The sequence below is a fragment of the Hypanus sabinus genome, chromosome 7, assembly GCF_030144855.1.
Source record: "Hypanus sabinus isolate sHypSab1 chromosome 7, sHypSab1.hap1, whole genome shotgun sequence".
In the NCBI taxonomy this organism is placed as follows: Eukaryota; Metazoa; Chordata; class Chondrichthyes; order Myliobatiformes; family Dasyatidae; genus Hypanus; species Hypanus sabinus.
In genome coordinates, this window is record NC_082712.1 from 10,923,085 (window position 1) to 10,944,336 (window position 21,252).

Below are 21,252 nucleotides of genomic sequence, written 5' to 3' on the forward strand. Positions count from 1 at the left end.
CTGTATCAACAACCTTCAGCCTCCAAGCCAGCGGAAACATACAGGAGCCTGTTGTCTCGTCGTTTAATCTCCAAATTTCACAGCAGGCGCGAGTTGCTTTCGTTCACGGTGCTTGTGCTGACCCTCTGAAAGGAGCTCTTGAATTCCTCTCCTTACCCAGAGCCGAAAGCTGTTCTTTAGAAAGAAAACTATTTGCGGTGGGATGGGTTAAATATGGGATAATGGAACTGACAGAAAAGCTCTGTTGGGTGATAGCACATATTCAGTGGGCTGAATGGCAGGCTCCCTGGATTGACTTTCCCTGAAGGTGGTAACGAAAGTGGGTAGGGTGGTAGAGACGTTCCGGAGTGACAGTATCTCTGATGCTGGGCCCATAATCCCTCCTCGGCCAAACATACTGATGCAATGACAAAGAAGGCACACCAGCGGCTACTTTTCATTCAGAGTTTGTTTGTCACCAACGGCATTCGCAAATTTCTACAGATTTACTGTGGAGAGCATTCTAACTGGTTGCATCACTGTCTGGCCTGGAGGGGCCACTGCCCAGGGTCGGGAAAAGCTGCAGAAAGTTGTAAACTCAGCCAGCTCCATCACCGGTATTAGCCTACCCAGCATTGGGGACACTTTCAAATTTCTTACAGTCATTTATATTTACAATATACCTTATTGTAATTTATATTTTAACTGTATTACGAAAGAACATATTTCATGAAATCTATCAGTGATAGCACCGGGGTTCTGATTCTGGAAGAACGTCACCAGCCTCTACCGATGTACAGTAAAAACCATCGTATCCAGACGCATCATGGCTTGGCATTTCAACAGCTGTGCCTGAGACCTCAAGACTGCAGAGAGATACAGCTCAGCACATCACAGTCACTAGCATCCCCCCTTGCTGCCGGTAAAGACCCCTCCCACCCAAACATTCTCTCTTCTCCCCTCTCCCATCGGGCAGAAGATACAAAAGTCTGAAAGCACGGACCTTCAAGCTCGAGGAGAGCTTCTACCCGACTGTTATCAGACTCCAATACAGTCAGATGGACGTCTGACCTCTGAACCTCCATCTTATTGTCTCTCTGTCACTGTACGAGAACACGCTCCACTCTGACATTGTTTTACCCTGCACCAAAGGTTTTAAAGATAAGTATCAGCTTTAATTTTCACGCGCTCATTGAGATAGCAGAACATGCAGTGAAACACATTGATTCAATGCCCAACGCAGTCCGAGGATGAGCTGGGTGTCGTCGCGCTTCTGGCGCCAAAGCAACGTGGCAGCGACTCGCTAATCTAAACCCTGAGGCACATCTTTGGAATGTGGGTGGGAAGCAGGGTATCACGGACCTGGTACAGCGTTGTGCTCACTACCCTGCTGCCCCACTACAGTACTGTGCAATTCTGAGGCATTTACGTAGAGCTGCAGTCATTGTATGTATTGCTCTGAACAACTGCCGCAAAAACAAAAACACATTTCATCACCTATGTGAGCGATGATAAACCTGATTCTGATACGGATCTCTATTGAGGACTGAGAGTGGGAAGGGGGCCAGGGAGAGGGGAATCACGGTTGGGAAAAGGGGATGGGAGAGGGGAGGCAGCGGAGAGACATTCTGTAATGATCAATAAGCCAATTGTTTGGAATCAAATGGCCTTGCCTGGTGTCTCAGGATTGGGTGTTTTCACCCGTGTCACTATCCCCCTCCCCTGGCATTCCTTCTCTGTCGCCTGTCCCGCACCCTTTCTGCAGTGCTCCACACTCCACCATTCCCAACATCCTTATTCCTGGCTGATTTACAAACTCAGTCTTCGCTCCACATGCAGAACAGTACAGGAGTCTTTGGCGCCCTAGCCACTGTGTGTATATAAGACTTGCACAGTCCTGTACATTGACGTGTGGATGTGATTAAATGATCCCTATGGACGGTCTGTATGAAAGATGAGTTTTTCACTTTACCTCTGTACAATAATCAACCTGTTTATCAATTCCTTGCATCAGTGACTTTGCTGAGTATAACAGGCATGTTCCAGCTCTATAAAACTTCTGCTGGGTCACATGTAGAGTATTGTGTGCATTTCTGCTTGCCCCAGTACAGGAGGGGTGTGGAGGCTGTACAGAGGGTGTAAAAGGGGTAGGGGGTCACCAGGATACTCAGCAGGCCAGACAGTATCTATGGTAAAAAGTACAGTTGACATGGGGTCAGATGTGGGATTTCCAGACCTCTGGCCTCCCTGTTTGCCACGTCTGCACCAAATGCATTGAGAACGTGTGAGGGAACTGGAGCTGCAGCTCGATGACCTTCGGCTTGTTAGCAAAAGTGATGGACAGGAGCTACAGGGAGTTACAGGATTCAGATAAATGGGTGACCATCAGGAGAGGGAAGGGAGAACATGTGGAGAGAACCATCAACAATAAATACTCCATTTTGAGTACTGTTGCGGGGGGGGGGGGGGGAATGACCTACCGGGGGGAGGCAACACACATCTGTGCCTCTGCCACTGAGTCTTGTAGCTCAGAAGCGTAAGGAACTGAAGACGATGGCAGCAGTGATAGGGAACTCTGTAGTCAGGGGGACAGATAGGTGATTCTGTGGATGCTGGAAGGAAACACAGATGGTAGTTTGCCTCCCAGGTGCCAGGGACCATGATGTTTCTGAACCTGTCCACGATATCCTGAAAAGGGAGGGTGAGCAGCCAAAAGTCATGGTACATATTGATACCAACGACATAGGTAGAAAAGGGGAGGAGATCCGGAAAACAGAATACAGGGAACTAAGAAAGAAGCTGAGAAGCAGGACCTCAAGGGTAGTAATCTAGGGATTGCTACCTGTGACGCGACTGAGGTTAGGAATAGAATGAGATGGCAGATAAACGTGGTTGAAGGATTGGAGCAGGGGGCAGGGATTCAGATTTCTGAATAATTGGGACCACTTCTGGGGCAGGTGTGACCTGTACAAAAGGGACGCGTAGCACTTGAATCCGAGGGGGACCAATATTCTTAACCGGCAGGTTCACTGGAGCTATTGGGAGTGGTTTAAACTAATATGGCAGGGGGATGGGAACCAGGATGACAGAGCTGAGGATGAGCCAGCATGTTTATAAGTAGATAATGGATGTAATATGAATGTAAGGAAGGACAAGCCAATGATTGGGTACAAATGCAGACAGAGCAAAGAGTTAGAAATTCACAGAGGCAAACCTCAAAAGGGTGAAAATACAAGACTGAAGGTGCTGTATTTAAATGAGTGTAGCATTCAGAATAAAGTGGCTGTACTTGTGGCACAATTAGAGATTGGTCGGTATGACATTGTGGGCATCACTGAGTTGTGGCTGAAAGAAGGCCAAAGTTGGCAGCTTAACATCAAAGGATATACTTTGCATCGAAAGGACAGGCAGGAAGGCATAGGCTGTGGTGTGGCTCTGTTGGAAAGAGATGGAATTACATCTTTAGAAAGAGGTGTCAGAGAATGTTGAATCTTTGTGGGTGGAGTTAAGAAACTGCAAGGGTAAAATAGCATTATGGGAATCACGTATAGGCCTCCAAATAGTAGCCAAGAGCTAGGGTTGAGATTGCAAAGTAAGCTGGAAAGGGCATGTAATAATGGTACTGACACAATTGTGGTGGGGGACTTCAACATGCAAGGGGATTGGGAAAATTAGGTTGGTGTCGAATCACAAGGGAGGGAATTTGTTGAATGCCTACGTGATGGCTTTTTAGAGAAGCTTGTGCCTGAGCCTACTCGAGGAAAGGCTGTGTTAGATTGGGTGTTGTGTATTAATCCAGATCTTATTAGGGAGCTTAATGGAAAGGAACCCTGAAGGAGGATGACCTGAAATGCATTAATGCTTTTGAAATGTGGTTCTATCGACGAATGTTGAAGATCAGCTGGGTAGAGAATGTTTCAGATGAGAGGGTTTTGTCTGAAGTTGATAGACGATGGACATTGCTGGAGAAGATCATGAAGGTAAAAGTTGCTTATTGTGGACACGTTACAGGGAGAGATAACATCTTGTCAGACTTGCTGTATGGAAAGGTGGAGGGAATGAAAGGAAGAGGAAGGCAAAGAACAATGTGGCTGGATAACATCAACGATTGGACCAAGCTGGACAAGACTGGGGATGTTGTGGACAAGTGTCGGGACAGAGCGGCATGGAGGGAAATCATCTGCCAATTGGAAATTCCAGATGCGACCTAATGACGATGAATGGAAAGGGCCACTTAGGTGAGAGTTACTATTGGACTACTGTAAAGTGATGCTGGTGAGGTAGGAATGGGGGACAAAGAAATGTCAGGTGAACTTAGTAAGTACTTTGCTTCAGTCTTTACAGTGGAAGACTCTAGCAGTGTGAAAAGTCACCTGGACCAGATGGACTACATCCCAGACTCCTGAGAGAGGTTGCTGAAGAGATAACGGATGCATTGGTCATGATCTTTCAAGAATCACTTAATTCTCGCATGGTCCTGGAGGGCTGAAAGATGTCAATACTCTTTAGTGGGGGGGGGGAGGCAAAAGAAAGGAAATTATAGCCAGTTAGCCTAACCTCAGTGGTTGGGAAAGTGTTGGAGTCCATTACTAAGGATGAGGTTTTGGGATACTTGGAGACTAATGATAAAATAAGTCAAAGTCAGCATGGTTTCTGTAAAGGGAAGTCTTGCCTGACAAATCTGTTAGAGTTCTTCAAGGAAGTAACAAGCAGGGTGGACAAAGGAGATGCAGTGGATGTCATTTACTTAGATTTTCAGAAGGTATTTGATAAGGTGCGTCACATAAGAGACTTAACAAGATAAAATCCTCTGGCACTACAGGAAAGATACTGACATGGATAGAGGAGTGGCTCACAGGCAGGAGGCAGTGAGTGGGAATAAAAGGGGCCTTTTCTGGTTGGCTGCCAGTAACTAGTGTTGTTCCTCAGGGGTCAGTATTGGGACCACTATTTTTCACATTGTTTGTCTATGATTTAGATAATGGAATTGATGGCTTTGTAGCAAAGTTTGCGAACGATACAAAGATAGGTGGAGGGGTAGGTAGTGCTGAGGAAGCTATGTGATTGCAGCAGGACTTAGACAAATTGGAGGAATGGGCGGAAAAAAAGTGTCAGATGGAATACAGTGTTGGGAAATGTACGAACATCATTTTGATTAAAGGAACAATAGTGCAGACTATTATCTAAATGGGAAGAAAATTGAAACATCAAAGGTGTAAAGAGACTTGGGAGTCTTCGTGCAAGACTCCCAGAAGATTAATTCACAGGTTAAGTTTGTAAAAGGCAAGTGCAATGTTGGCATTTATTTCAAGGGGAATAGAATATAAAAACAAGGAGATAATGCTGAGCCTTTATAAGACACTAGTCAGGCTACACAGAGTATTGTCAACAGTTTTGGGCCCCATATCTCAAAAACGATGTCATTGGAGAGAGTCCAGAGGAGGTTCATGAGGATGATTTCAGTAATGAAGGGGTTAATATATGAGGAGTGTTTGGCAGCTTTGGGCCTGTACACACTGGAATTTAGAGGAATGCATGGGGATCTCATTGAAACCTATCGAATGTTGGAAGGACGAGATAGAGTGGAAGTGGAGAGGATGTTTCCTCTGGTCGGGGTATCCAGAAATAAAGGGCACTGCCTCAGAATAGAGGGGCAACCCTTTTAGATCAGAGGTAAGGAGGATTGTTTTTTTTAGTCAGTGAGAGGTGAATCTGTGGAATGCTCTGCCACAGACTGCGGTGGAGGCAAGTCTTCAAAACAGAAATTGATAGTTTCCTGATCAGTCAGGGCATCAGGGGATCCTGTGAGAGGTTGAATGTGATCTGGGATCAGCCATGATGGAGTGGTGGAGCTGATTCGATGGGCTGAATAGCCCAATTCTGCTCCTATGTCTTAGGGTCTTGTGGTTTTGAGACGGGACCCTTCATCAGGACCTTCAGAAGTCCCGTTGAAGGGTCTTGACCCGAGATGTCAATGTACTCTTTTCCATCAATGCTGCCTGGCCTGCTGAGTTGCTCCAGCAGTTTGTGTGTGTTGCTCAGATTTCCAGCTTTGGCAGATTTCCTCGTGTTTGCCAGGATTACAGAGGATTGGCTTATGAGTAGAGGTTGTAGAAAGGAACACACGGAGAATGCTGGAGGAATTCGGCAGGTTTATTGGGAGGATCCCTTTAGAGATGGCGGAAGCTGTGGAGAATGATGTGGTAGCTCAGTGGGCCGGACAAACCTGGGTTGTTCCCCTGGAGCATCAGAGGCTGAGGGTACCTGATAGGTCACAGAATTAAGAGAGCTGTAGAGAGGGTCGACGGTCTTTTTGCTCGGTAGAAATGTCAAATGCTTCGTTTAAGGTGAATGGAGTGGTTTAGTAAAGATCATAAGCACAGGAGATTCTGCAGATGCTGGAAATCCAGAGCAATGGTCACAAAATGCTGGAGGAACTCAGCAGGTCGGGCGGCGTCTACAGAGAGGAATAACAGTCAATGTTTCAGGCTGAGACCCTTCATCAGGGCTGGAAAGGAAGGCGGAAGAAGCCAGAATAAGAAGGCGGGGTACAAGCTGGCAGGGCAAATGGTGGAAACATTGATGTGTAAGGCCAATTAGACAGGCCAATGGGGTCTTTAAAGAGCCTCTTAGATAGGTACATGGAGCTTGGAAAGGGCTATGCGCTAGGGGAATTCTGGGCAGTTTCTAGAGTAGGTTGCATGGTCGGCACAACATTGTGGGCGGAAGGGCCTGTAATGAGCTGTAGATTTCTATGTTCTAACAGGGAGGCGGTGGAGGTAGCTGGGACAGACATTGTGGGACCAAGGGCCTGTTCCTGGGCTGGACTTTTCCAAATCCTACCAGTTTTGAAACGGCCTTGTTCCATCTGTGGAAACGTGATGGTCTAATCAAACAGCTAATTAACCCGGAGCGTGAACAGTGCAGCAAGTGAGGGGACGAGGCTGATGAAGCAAGTTATGACGTAGCGTCAGACTTCACAGTGCAGGAAGAGATTATTCCACCAGCAACATTTAATCACAATCAAATCAACTGGAAGCAAGATTGAATTTGCGCAGTAAGGGTGTTCATCGATATCTTCGGAGGAGATGCCGGTTCAGGAGTCCGATGGTTGAGAGGTAGTTACTGTTCCTGAACCTGGTGGTGTGGGACCTGAGGCTGCTGTACCTCTCGCCCGATGGTCTTAGAGAGAAGAGAGCGTGGCCTGGGTGGTGCGGCCCTTGATAGTGAACGCTGGCACATGCTGGGGCAGAGAGTGCAATTAGATCCCATCAGCCCTCTGTCACCTCCACCCATCACCTCCCAGGTTACTGTCACTGCCCCACTCTCCCCCCACTCCCCTAGAGACCCCTGGATCCAGCTCCCAATCACCCCAACCTATTTACACTGGCTCCCTCCCTCCAGTCCTGATGAAGGGCCCCGATCCAAAACACCAACAGTTTATTCCCCTCCTTAGATGCTGCCTGACTTGCTGTGTTCGTAACTTAAGGTTCAAAGTAAATTTATTATCAACATCATACACATCACCATATACAATCCTGAGATTCATTTTCTTGTGGGCATACTCAATAAATCCATAGAATTATAACCATAACACAATCAGTGAAGGACTGCACCCACTTGGGTATTCAACCAGACTACAAACTCTGCAATTGCAAAAAGAAAGAAAGAATAATAAATAACGAGAACATGAGATGAAGAGTCCTTGAAATTGAGTCCATAGATTGTGGGATGGGCTGAGTGAAGTTACTCTCTTTGGTTCGAGAGCCTGATGGTTGAGGGGGTAATAACTGCTCCTGAACCTGGTGGTGTGGGTCCTCAGCTCCTATACCTCCTTCCTGGTGACAGTAGCAAAACGAGAGCATGGGTCTGGGTGGTGGGTGGTCCGTGATGATAGAAGGCTGCGACATCATACTGTGATGTTCTTAATGGTGGGGAGGGCTTCACCCGTGATGGACTGGGCTGATCCACTACTTTGTGTAGGGTTTTCTACTCAAGGGCATTGGTGTTTCCTTGCCAGGCTGTGATGCAGCCAGTCAATATACACTCCACTATACTTCAAAGTTTTAGATGTCACACTGAGTTCCTCCAGCACTTTGTGTGTGTGTGTGTGTGTGTGTGTGTGTGTGTGTGTGTGTGTGTTGCTGGAGATTTCCAGCATTTGTAGAATGTCGTGAATTTATTAATTGGTACAGTGAAAATCTTTGTTTTACATGTCATCCATAGAGATCAGTTCGTTACACAGTGCAGTGAGGTAGAGCAGGGTGCAGAATGAAGTGTGACAGTCAGTGAGAAAGTTCAGTGCAGGCAGACGAGAGAAACCCCCATGAGCTCACAGGGAGTACGTAGCAGCAGAATTAGGCCACGTGGCCCATACAGTACCCTGCAAAAGTCTAGGGCACAAATATGTAGCTGTGGTGCCTAAGACTGTATTTGTCAATGTGGAGTGGAGAGCGAGTTTGTAAATCTGACCCGGGAGCAAAGGATGTGGGAGTGGCGAGGGGGGAAGGGTGCCACGGGAAGGGTGTGGACAGGTGGCAGTGCCAGGGGTGGGGATAGTGACATGGGTGCAGACACACCCAGACCCAGAGACACCAGGCAAGGTCATTTGATTTCAAGCTATTAGTTTATTGATCATTACAGAATATCTCTCTGGTGCTTTCTGCTCCCTCCCCTCTCCCCCTTTTCCCAACCATGATTCCCCTCTCCCTGCCTCCTTCCCACTCTCATTCCACAATAGAGACCCGTATCAGAATCAGGTTTATTACCACTCACATGTGTCATGAAATTTGATTTTTTTGCCGCAGCAGTTCACCATTATACATAAAATCAACACAGTACTGTGCAAAAGTGTTAGGCACCCCAGCTATATACTTAACTGAGAGGTATACTGCCCAATAGTTTTCCACAGAACTGTACAAACTCCTTCACACATCGCAGGAACTAAACCCTGGTGACTGGTGTAATCACATTGTACTAACCACTACACTACCGTGGCACCCCTAATGGTCAGAATTAATTCAGCCATCCCTTCTCACATGCACAAGCCAGTCTCCACCAGACATTGCCATTTGAGGCCTTCATACAAATCCCAAGAAACCTTGTTTGTTCTGAAGTTAATTCTGATCATTACAGAGTTACTGAATTTCATCTGCATTTTTTCCCTCAGGGGGAAACATCCTTGTGTCTACTTGGCCTGAGGTTGACCATACAGACAGACCGTCAGAGGAGAGCGTGGGACGAGGGAGCTGGTTCATTCTCCCATCCTCGGCCGTGGAGATTCTGCAGGGAGACGAGTCCCTTTGGCCCATCGCATCGTGCTGGCTCATGAAGGAGGGCGGAGTCAGTGTGAGAGAAATGAGCAGTGCCCTCTCCCCATCCTAACTCTACAGGCCAAACCTCATCCACAACCCAAATTCCTCCCTCGGGGTCCCCACAACTGGTGTTGGCTCACTCTCTGACCTGCAGGGTGAGGGTAGGATTTAGGACGAGGTCGCTGAGGCCTCCTGAGGCAAGGGCTTGGGGTGACGAGGGAGGGCAGGACTACTGTGAGAGTCCTCCCCAAACCGGACCACCAGGAGGGCTTTGAACTGCCTCACGGCTTGACCAGCCCGCTGAGTCCCAAGCTGAGGAGATGCCAGGGGGAGGAGAAGCCTGCTGGGAGGGTGAACTCAGCCCATCGTTGGCGGCTGTCCCCGGGTCTCCGTCCTGAACCAGCTGAGGGCCAAGGCCGGAAGGGAGCACTCTGCCGGGGGACGGTGGAAATCCGTGTCGAGGTGGGGTCTGAGGTCCACCGGCTATCGCCACGCAGACCAGACCTGCGAAGGGAACTGCCCCTCCCCCCCCCAACTCCCCAGGGAGCCTCTCGTAGACAGCATCACTTCTGGAGTAAGAAACGGTATCCTCCAGGTTTTCCACGGGATGTAAGATCGGTGTCCAGTATGTCCCCAAGCTCCCGGGGGCCACGGGAAGGTGCAGTCAGATCCCACTGAAGACAATGTGAAAATGGCCGGGTGAACGGTGACACAATTGGCGGAGGGACGCTCACCCCAGACTCCCGTGGGTGAACCCACCCGTTCCGGGACACACTCTACACCCACCCCCCCCCACGCGACCCCTGTGTGAGATTGAGGCCCCCCCTCCCGCTACGATGTAGAAGGAAAGAGAAAGCTGACAGCCTGGTTCCCCGGAGCATGACGGCGGTCTACGCCATTGGCACGACCGTGGTCAGTCACCGGTACGCCGGCTGGCCCGAGGAGAAAGGGGACGGCGAGCCGCGGCGGCTGACCCCGCTGGAGTTGCTCTCCCACCAGATGGCCCACGATGAGCAGACGGTCAGGGAGGTGACGCTGGGCAAGAGGATCGGCTTCTATCGGCTACGTGGACAGATCGGTGCTGGCAACTTCTCCCGGGTCAAGCTGGCCATCCACTCGCTGACCAGAGGTAGTCCTGACGTTGTCTTTTCACTCTGCCCCCCCCACCTGGGGACATAGAACATTACATTGCAATACTGTACATTACAGTGCCAACCTGCTAATCTCCTTGAAGATCGATGTGTTCCCCTCCCCACGTAGCCCTCCATTTCCCTATCATCCGTATACCTGAAAAAGAGTCTTTTAAATGTCCCTAATGTATCTGCCTCTATAACCACCCCGCAGGGTGTTCCACACACCCCCCACTCTGTTTTTTTTTAAAAATTTACCTCTGACATTCAGGCTGTGACCCCATTTCTTCTCCTCAGCTGCCCATCAGCTCTCTCTGGGGGAGGGTGGAAAGGAGAAGGCTGGTAGGTGCCAGGTGAAAAACCAATCAGACCGTGTCTGGGTCAGGACATGATCGAAGAGTCGAAGATCACAGAGGGTGAGCAGTGAGAAAGGGTCTTACTGAACTCCCGTCAAAGAGAAGATTTAAACTCCTTCAGGGTAGGCATCCCTCGAAGAGACTTCGCAGTGGAGTAACGAATAGTAAACACAAACTTATCCTAGCGTCTGAGGATGTCCTGATTAATGAAAGCATCAGAAGTCTTCTTCACCACCCTGTCTGCCTGGGGCTCCACTTTCGGGGAACCACGTGCAATGCCCTTGTACTCCCAGGACTCCCGATGTACAACACTCACCAGGGCCTCAGTGTTCACTGTGAAGTTCCTATCAAGTTCAAGTTTAATTGTCATTCAACCATACACGAATACCAGTGAATACAGCCAAACAGAACAGTGTTACTCCAGGACCAAGCTGCAAAACATAGTGACAACACCCTCACACAACACAAGGCACGTGTCAGATATTGGTAAGAAACAGTCAGAAAAGAAAACCCTGAATGTTGTGGCAGTCTGCTGAGCACACAGTGGGGGCAGCACTAACGCCTATGCCTGTCACGCTGTCTCCGGCACTCCAGGGGGGTGCACCGACTCTCGCGCCTCACCACAAACCAACGGCACCATGGCTTGAGGTCTAGTCCCCGCCACAACCGAAACCACGCAGCTCCTTTACCGTTCACCAGTAAACTGGTGCATCGGACTTGCTGCATTCCACATTAACAATGTCCAACAGGGTCTTGCGATCACAAGGAGAGCGACAAAGACCAACACTCGCTGTTAGACTGCACACCTTCGCACATCCACTCCGACGTCTCTCCGATGCAGGCAGCGTCACGGTCCACACCAAGTCCAGCTCCTTACGTTTCTCCGCCAGCAAGCAGCTCGCTGATGGGGTGGACCCTCAGTACTTTTTGTTCTTAATGTCCAGCAGGGTGTTGCGATTGTGTGTTTAAAACAGACAGTAACACCTTTGGTTGACCCCGTGGAAGCTGCTGTGTCCAAGTTCACTGCAGTCTTATTCTGATTTGTCTTTCCGAAGTACAAGAGTCATCCAGACTGAACTTCATATGCCATTCCTCGGATCACTTACTCAGCTGATCAAAAATCCTTCTGTAAATCCCGATAACCACCTTCACTGTCAGTGAGAGCACATCTTTTAGTGTGATCTGGAATCTTACTGTCCAGATAGACCAATGGCCCAATTCTTCATGGGGGGGCCCACATCCATGGATCCCTCAAAGTTTCTGTGCAAATTGATCTGTTGGCTTCAGTTAGCCGAGGGATTGAGTTCAAGAACTGCAAGAGCTCTATAACACCCTGGTAAGTCGACACTTGGAGTAATGTGTTCATTTCCAGTCTCATTACAGGAAAGATGTGGAAGCTTTAGAGAGGGTGCAGAGGAGATTTAGCAGGATACTGCCTGGATTCAAGCCGATATGTAATGAGGAAAGATTGAGTGAGCTCTTTTGGAGTGAAGGAGGATGAAAGGTGACTTGATAGAGAAGTCGAAGATGATAAGAGAGATGGATCAAGTGGACAGCCAGAGAGTTTTTCCCAGGGCAACAATGGCTTATAGCGGAGGACATTTACTTAAGATGTTTGGAGAAAAGTTTAGGGTGGATGTCAGGGCTAGGTTCTTTACACGGAGAGTGGTGAGCGCGTGGAACCTGCTGCCAGGGGTGGTGGTAGAGCCAGATACATCGGGGACATTTCAGAGATAGACACTTGGATGAAAGGAAAATGGAGGGATACGTGGGAGGGAGTTGCAGTTGTACAAGAGGTTGGTCACAGCACACTTGGATAATGGGCACAGTTTTGGTCACTCATCTAACATGGTTAAACGGGAAAGGATGCGGAGACGATTTACCAGGATGGTGCCAGGTGGCCTGAGTCATGGCGAGGCTGGGCTGATTAGGTTTTATTCTTTGGAGCGTAGGAATAGGGGTTGTAAAATCGATAAAATAGGATGAATGGACAGTCTGGTTCCTGGTGAAAGGGAGCCCCAAACTAAAGAGCAAAGGTGAGAGGTGAGAGCTTTGACAGGGAAGTTATCCACCCAGAGGGTGGCCATTATATGGAAAGTGCTGCCAGAGGAAGTGGTGGAGGCACTCGGACAGGAACATGGTCTCAGGGAGGCGTGACCCAAAAGCAGAGCAGTGGAGACGATTCAGCTGTGAGCAATAACTTTAATAATAGACTGTAAAGTAACAAGCCACAGGGGTGGGGACACAAAACGAGGAGACTGAAACTGAACACAACAGGTAACAAGGTAAACTTTAGGCAGGGAGAGTGAGGATTGGGAGCAACTATTTGAGGTCAGCTCATTCGATGAGTGAACAAGGAGTGTGGATGAGAGCAGGGTTTAAATAGGCTGCCGGTAATGAGTTTGGAACAATCAGCAGGTGAATCCTATTGGCTGGGTGGAGATATGACATATAAATAAGGAAGGTGTAGAAAGGTTTGGGACAAATAGCATCATCTTAGCAGCATTGTGGTTGGTGTGGACAGGCCTGTTCCCATGATGCATTGCTGAATGACCCTATGTTGGGGCTTTTCCCAGCAGGAGCCCAAAATTGCCAGGGTGGGTGGCCGGTCAAATTCTCCCCGCCGTTCTGATTGGTGAATTTGGAGGTGGGTGCCATGGGACAGACGGGTGGGATTAACCCTTCCTTCCTGTCCTTCCCATCAGAGAAAGTGGCCATCAAGATCCTGGACAAGACCAGGTTGGACCAGAAGACCCAGCGGCTGCTCTCGCGGGAGATCGCTAGCATGGAGCGGCTGCACCACCCCAACATCATCAGACTGTACGAGGTGATTGAGACGCTGTCCAGGCTGCACCTGGTGATGGAATACGCTGGCGGTGGCGAGCTCTTCACCAAGATCAGCACCGAGGGCAGGTTACCAGAGGCCGACAGCAAGGCCATCTTTGCCCAGATCGTCTCGGCCGTCAAGCACATGGTGAGCCTCTGGTGCTTAGTCAGTGTCTCCTCCTCGGTAACTCGGCTTGGCGTCACCACATGTACTGAGGTACAATGAGCGACTTTGTTCTGCCTCCCAACCGAAGCGGTAATTTCAGACTTTATAAATCATTGCTCAGAACTCACTTCGAGTACTGAGAACAGTTCTGAGCCCCTTACCTAAGAAAGGATGTGCTGGCATTGGAGAGGGTCCACAAGACTGATCCCAGGAATGAAAGGGTTAATGTATGAGGAGCTTTCGATCGCTCCGGGCTGGTACTCACTACAGTTCAGAAGAATGCGAGGAGATCTCACTGAGATGTATTGAATATGCAAAAACCTAGACTGAGTGGATGTGGAGAGGATGTTTCCTATAGTGGGCGAGTCCGGGACCAGAGGACACAGATAGAGTGGATGTGGAGAGGATGTTACCTATAGTGGGTGAATCTAGGACCAGAGGACACAGATAGAGTGGATGTGGAGAGGATGTTTCCTATAGTGGGGCGAGTCCAGGACCAGAGGACACAGATAGAGTGGATGTGGAGAGGATGTTTCCTATGGTGGGGGAGTCTAGGACCAGAGGACACAGATAGAGTGGATGTGGAGAGGATGTTTCCTATAGTGGGGAGTCTAGGACCAGAGGACACAGATAGAGTGGATGTGGAGAGGATGTTTCCTATAGTGGGGGGAGTCTAGGACCAGAGGACACAGATAGAGTGGATGTGGAGAGGATGTTTCCTTTAGTAGGCGGGTCCAGGACCAGAGGGCACAGACTTAGAATAGAGGGACGTTCATTTAGAACAGAGATGAGGAGGAATTTCTTTAGCCAGAGGATGGAGAATCTGGGGAATTCATTGTCATAGACTGCAGTGGAGGCCAAGTCACTGGGTATATTTAAAGGGGAGGTTGATATTTCGTGATTAGTCAGGATGTCAAAGATTACAGGGAGGAGGCAGGAGACTGGGGTTGAGAGGGATAATAAATCAGCCATGATGGAATGGTGGAGCAGACTCGATGGGTGAATAGTCCAACTCTTTATGTTTTATGGTCAGTGTATTGAGGTAGTACAAGATAAAACGATAAGAGAGTGCAGAATAATGTGTTTCGCTGACGGAGAAGGGGCAGTGCAGGCAGACAATGAGGCGCAAGGGTTATTGAAGAGGGGGTTATGGGGTCGAGAGTCTATCAGACAACAGGTTGTTTTCTTCCTCTCTCTCCATGGACACCGTATCCCTCTGTGGGTCAGAACGAGTGTAGCAGATCGGGGTTCAATTCTACTGCTGTCTGTGAGGAATGTGTACGTCTTCCCAGTGCAGAGCCTCGTGTTTAAAAATAGAGTAAGTCTGTCCTTTCTGGATTGCAGGGGGTGGAGAGCTGACCTCGATGGAGATTTAGACAGCCATGAGGGGCGTGAAATTGGCCGGTTAGCGGGGGTCTTATGACATCTGGGGGCATCAGCTCAGTTCAGGAGTCTGTATGTTCTCCATGTAGAATGCGAGAGTCCAAGAATGTATGGGTCGGTGGGTTAACTGGTCATTGTAAATTGTCCCGTGAATATACTAGGGTTAAATCGGAGGTTGCTGGGGCAATGTGACTCAGTGGACGAGAAGGGCCTGTTGCTGTCAGTAACGTTAAATAAAGAAATAAAAGATTTGTAGATCGAGGTAGTGTGCGGGGGGGGGGGGGGTCGGCTTCAGACCTCGGGCTGACAGACTGTCTTTGCATCTCCCCACCCCACCCAATCTTCCCTCCCGCCTTCCTTCCCACTCTCCTCACACACTCCAACCCACCTACCTCCCCCCCCGCAGCACGATCAGGGCACCGTCCACCGGGACCTGAAGGCCGAGAACATTTTCTACACGGATAGTGGCCGGGTGAAGGTGGGCGACTTCGGCTTCAGCACGGCCTGCCAGCGGGAGCAGAGCCTGCGCACCTTCTGCGGCTCGCCGCCCTACGCTGCGCCTGAGCTCTTCCGTGACGAGAGCTACGCGGGGCCCTCCGTGGACGTGTGGGCGCTAGGGGTGCTCCTCTACTACATGGTGGTCGGCACGCTGCCCTTCCGGGCGGACACAGTGGCGCGGCTGAAGCGCTGCATCCTGGCCGGGGCCTTTGCCGAGCCGGCCTACCTCTCGGAGGCCTGCCTGAGGCTGATCAGGGCTATCCTGCGGCCCGAGCCCAGCCAGCGGCAGACTCCGGCACAGATCCTGGCCAGCGAGTGGATGAAGGGCACGCGGTCCCCTCGGCCCCTGCGGCCCTTCCCGCTAGAGCCGGGGCACCTGGCTGGCACAGGGCCGGGGCCCAGGCCGCTGCTGGAGCCCGAGCAGGCTGAGGTGAAGCAGACGCTGGCCAGCCTCGGAGTGACTGACAACCAGCTGAGGGAGAGCCAGGGCCGGGGCCCCCGGAGCCCCCTCACCGGCACCTACCGAATCGTCTTACACCGGGTGCAGAGGAGGCAAGGACTGGAGTTAGCGGCGGCCATGGGCCCTGACCCTGAACCAGACCTGGACCCGTGCCAGACCGAGGAGCTGGGGAAGGGACAGGTGAAATTTAGCACAGCAGCGAGGCACACCTCCAGGTTCTGTTCCATCCTGTAGGGGCGGCTCACTCATCACACCATCCCATAACTCCTGGCCCACGCCCTCCCCATCCCCACCTGCCATTCCGACCTCCTCCTCACCCCCTTCTTCCCCTCCCACCCATCCCCTCTCTGAGCTCCTATCCCAAAACGTCCCCAACTCCCCCAGGAGTTTCTGCCTCACCTCCCATCCCTACACCTCCCCTCTCAGCCCCTACCCAATCCCTCACGACACACTTCTCACTACCCTCCTCTCCCATCCCTTCAGCCCCTCCCAATACCACCCTCCCCTCTCATCCCCTCTCCTTCCTACTCCCTCCCCTCCTCTGCATTCCCATCTCCTTCCCCTCCTCTCCCCCTTCACCCTCCCCTCCTCTCCCCCTCCACTCTCCCCTCTCCCCTCTCCTTCCACCTCCTCCCCGGTGTGTGCCATCGCTCCACACTCCCTCTGTGCCAGACGCAGGGAGATGGGAGACCTGGTGACTGACTCCCTGGCCAAGGACGGGAGGAAAGTCATGGTGGATGAGTGGTCACCCTTGGAGAAGCTGCTGAAGACATCGGTCCAGTTCTCCGATCCCGATGGAATAAGGATTCGTACCTCGCCTGCATCCTGCAACCTGCTGCCCTCGGGACTTTACGCTCAGCAGGACGGATAACCAGCCCCACCCATACTGTAGCAGACTCCAGTCAGTCCTGATGGCAGCTTTTTAACTTCTCTCCATGGATGCTGTCCGGTCTGCTGCGTCTTTCCATGTCTGATCTCCAGTAAGCATCAGCGGTGTTGTCTCCCTCTAGCAGCCAGCCGAGCTGTGAACAGGCCCCTCGGCTCTTCGAGCTGGGCCACCAGCAACCCCGGCCTAATCAGAGGACCATTTCCAGTGACCAATTAACCTCCTAACCCGTACATCTTTGGACTGTGGGAGGAAACCAGAGCACCCAGAGGAAACCCACACATTCACGGCGAGTGCGTACAAACTCTTTACGGAACTCCGACGTCCCAAACTACAATGGCGTAACGCTAACCCTGTTACCATGGGGCCCATTCACCACGCGCTCTCAGCCGGCACCCCTCCTTCATCCACCACCTTGCATTTCATTGACTCTCCACCCCATCCACTTTCCCTTTCTCTGGTGCGTTGAAATTCCTGTTCTGGTGAAGTTCCGTTTGCCTGGAGCATTGACTCCACACGGAGGATGCCTGACCTGATCATTCCTGCTTTTATTTTAAGAGCTCATCTTTGAGTTCAGACCCCCTCCCGGCCGTGAGCCCCCTCCTCCATACCTTCTGTCCCTGATGTTTGACGACTGAGCCCTTGGCAATCTCAAGCCAAAACTCTGGAGCTGACTTCCTGTGCCTTTCTCCTGCAGGACACCAATTAAAACTGGCTCAAGTAAAACTAGTCCCTCTGCTTTCTGTTGTAACCGAGACATCATCCCGGTTAAAGGTGCAGAGAGCTGACGTTTGAGTGGTGTCCCGGTTAGGGTGAAGGTCACACTGGGATGTATTAATGCAGGGCCCAGACTCGTATCCAGGATATTCGCAGTACATCTCGTTCCTGGAGGCCACGGTTCTCCTGATTCAACATTAACATGTGGTTAAAGATGAAAGATTTATTTATCACATGTACATTGAAACACACAACAAAATGCACCGTTTGCATCGGGGATGAGCTGGGGGCAGTCTGCAGGTGTCACCACACTTCCGGTGCCAACGTAGCACGCCCACACTTGCTGCCCCCAGCACAATGTGCTGTATTTCGCTGCCTGTTTCAATGTACATGTGTCAAAGCTAATCTTAACCTTAAGGAGATGAAACAACTTCCTGGTATCTAATCTGCAAGAACTGAGACCTGCAAGAAACATATTCTATTTTTGAGTTCTCTAAACCAGAGCGCTAATCTTTCCAACTGTCCTGAGGAGTTTTGGGCCTGTGTCCGTGGATTTAGAAGACTGGGTGGTGGGGGATCTCATTGGAACCTGTTGAATATTGAAAGGCCCAGATAGAGTGGAAGTGTTTCCCATACGGGGTGAGTCTAGAACCAGAGGGCACAACCTCAGAATAGAGGGACGTCCATATAGAACTGAGGTGAGGAGGAATTTATTTAGCCAAGGGAGTGGTGAACTGTGGACTCATTGCCAGAGACGGCTGTGGAGGCCAAGTCATTGGGTGTGTTCAAAGCGGAGGCTGGTGGGTTCTTGATTAGTCGGGGATTCAGAAGTGATGGGAAGAAAGCAGGAGGATGAGGGATAATAAATCAGCCATATTGGAACGGGGTGAATTCTGCTCCCCAGTTTTATGGTTCTCTGGTGGTGGACCTGCCTTGCAATGTTTAGATCTGGAAGTTCTCCCAGTCTGCCCTGCAACTTTGCGAGGACAGCGGATAGGCCAAAGAGAACCTTGTGCACTGCCATGCTGGTAAGGCAGGGTTCGATTCCCACCGCTGCCTGTCAGTCTCCCTGTGACTGGGTGGGGGGGGGGGGGGAACGGGAGACGATGGAACACAAGTTCAACATACAGTCAATATATCAAAGGCAAACTGAGCCCTCTGGACAGCATTTACCACCCACGGAGCAACAGACCTGTTTACCCAATGAAGCAGGCTGTGTCCTTTTACTTGTTCTACACATTAAAGATTAAATCCAGCAAAGAGCAGGGAGAGAGATAAAGGAGATGGGTGCGGTGGTGCGTGGCGAGGACTGTGTGATTTGATTTGAGAGCATTTAGAAGAAATGGTGTCTTCTATTACTGGAAGTCATTTAAAACAGTGATTATCTCAAGGGGTCACACAGAGAGCAACATCAAATTTAGTCTGACCATGGGAATATAGAGCAGAGAATGATGGCGAGTCACCGTACTGGTTAGGGGAATGTTATTACAGTGACCAGGGTTCAAATCCTGCCGCTGTCTGTCAGGAGTTCGTACGTTCTCCACGTGACCACGAGGGTTTCCTCCCACTTTCCAAAGACATACAGGTTAAGGTTAGAGCACTCTTGTATTTGCATAGTGCTTTTTATGGCTTTGAGATGCCCCAAAGCCAGCCCAGTTGGAAGAGTAGTCATACCACAGGAAGAAGAGGGTATAAATATTGGTCTCGACACTTGGGAAAGGGGCTAGCATGGATTACTGGGCCGAAAAGCCTGTTCTTGTGTTGTAAAACTGTGTGAGGGAAGATGCCCTTGCAAGTCCGGGTGGGTTCTCAGGTAATTATTTAACCCGAGCGGTTGCACGTCAGCTAGATCTTGGGGTCACATCACTGGGGTGGGAGATGAACCTCAGAGTTGAGAGCAGAGAATCCCATCCTTCCCTCTGCTGTTGGTTCATTGATCACCAACCCTCCCCTTCATCCACGGAGATTTCCCCAGGTGCTGGACCATCTCAACAGTTAAATGTTACAAGGTTCATGAAAATAGACTTGCCTGCACCACCTGTTGACTCCCACACTGACAGGGAGAGGTTGAATAGGTGAGGACTTTATTCCCTGGAGCATAGGAGAATGGGGAGATTTGATAGAGGTGTATAAAATTACGAGGGGCATCAATAGGGTAAATACAATCAGGCTTTTTCCACACAGGTTGGGTGAGACTAGAGCTGAAGGTCATGGGGTTAAGGGTGAAAGGTTTAAGGGAAACCTGAGGAAGAGCTTCTTCACTCAGAGGGAGAGCAAGGAACGAGCTGCCAGTAGAAATGGTGGATGTGGGTTCAAAGAACGCATTTAAGAGAAATTAGGATGTGCATGGACTAGATGGGCTGAAGGGCCGCACTATATGATTCTATTCAGCCCCTCGAGGATGCTTCGCCCATTCAATAAGGATCTTTTACATCAGCTCACTTACCCCAATCCCCTCCATCCTTGTACCCCAAACACTCAGAAATCTGTCCAACTCTCTGAATGAACGCAGTGGCTGAACCATTAGTGGAAATCTCCACAGGTCCTCAACTGTTCTCCTCGTCTCAGTAATAACCAGCTGTCTTGGATGGGGACGCAGGTGGGAGAGATATGGAGGGCTATGATCCAGGAGCAGGTTAATAGTCTGGCATGGCCTAGATGGGCTGAAGGGCCTATTCTGTGCCTTTAGAGCAGACGGGATTCAACGCTTGCCGCACGAGACCACAGCTCCGCATTCACACTCGATGGTGACCTAAGCGGATGTGAACTTTATCTTGTGACCTTACAGCTGGTGGAGATGATTTAATTAAGTTTGATTAAATTGAATTAAAGCAAATTAATTGGAAGGTCCATGTCAAAGTGTCTTGTAAACATTGTAAACTTACCCACTTCCACTGGCAGCTCGTTCCATAAACCCTCCGTCCTCTGGGTGGCAAATGTTGCCACTGAGCCCTGTAGTTTCAGGGAAAGACTGACCACCCACTGGTGTAGTGGATAGCTTTACAGCACCAGTAACTCGGTTCAGATCCCACCGCTGTCTGTAAGGAGTTTCTACGCTCTCCTGGTGACTGTGTGTGTTTCCTCCGGGTGCTCTGGTTTCCTCCCACAGTCCGAAGGCATACAGGTGAGGCTCAGTAAGTTGTGGGCATGTTATGCTGGTGCTGGAGGTATGGCGGTACTTGCGGGCTGCCCCCAGCTCACCCTCGGACTGTGTCGGTCGTTGATGCAAACTATACCTTTCGATGTACATGTGACAAAGCTAATCTTTCATCTTTATCTGTGCCCCAACACAAGAGACAGGAACAATAACACCATTTAAGAGATACTCGAGCAGGTAAGAGGTTCTAGAAGATCCACTTCATTTGTTGTGTTTATATTGAAGCATACAGTGAAACGGGCAATTTACGTCAAGTATAATCAGCGAGGGTTGTGCTGGGCAGCCCACAAGTATCACCACACTTCCTGTGATATGGGCCAAGTCCGGGCAAGTGGGACTGGCATAGAAAGTTAATTTTGGTGGGCGGGGGAGAGTTTCTA

The 21,252-nt window shown here is 50.1% G+C and overlaps 1 protein-coding gene across 4 annotated transcripts in view; it reads left to right on the top strand.

Moving 5' to 3' along the window:
• LOC132396561 (serine/threonine-protein kinase NIM1-like) overlaps positions 1 to 18,779 on the top strand; it is a 33,103-nt gene extending 14,324 nt beyond the window's left edge. For 2 of the 4 annotated variants that reach the window (XM_059974206.1, XM_059974205.1), the window contains exons 2-4: positions 9,149 to 10,422; positions 13,485 to 13,753; positions 15,561 to 18,779. In XM_059974206.1, the coding sequence (XP_059830189.1) occupies positions 10,173 to 10,422; positions 13,485 to 13,753; positions 15,561 to 16,346 (1,305 nt within the window). In that variant the 5' untranslated portion in view covers positions 9,149 to 10,172 and the 3' untranslated portion in view covers positions 16,347 to 18,779. Of the gene's footprint in view, positions 1 to 4,015; positions 4,218 to 6,750; positions 7,098 to 9,148; positions 10,423 to 13,484; positions 13,754 to 15,560 lie in introns of those variants that run through there. The other 2 variants (XM_059974207.1, XM_059974208.1) reach the window with 2 other exon arrangements.
• Positions 18,780 to 21,252: the final 2,473 nt, after the last annotated feature.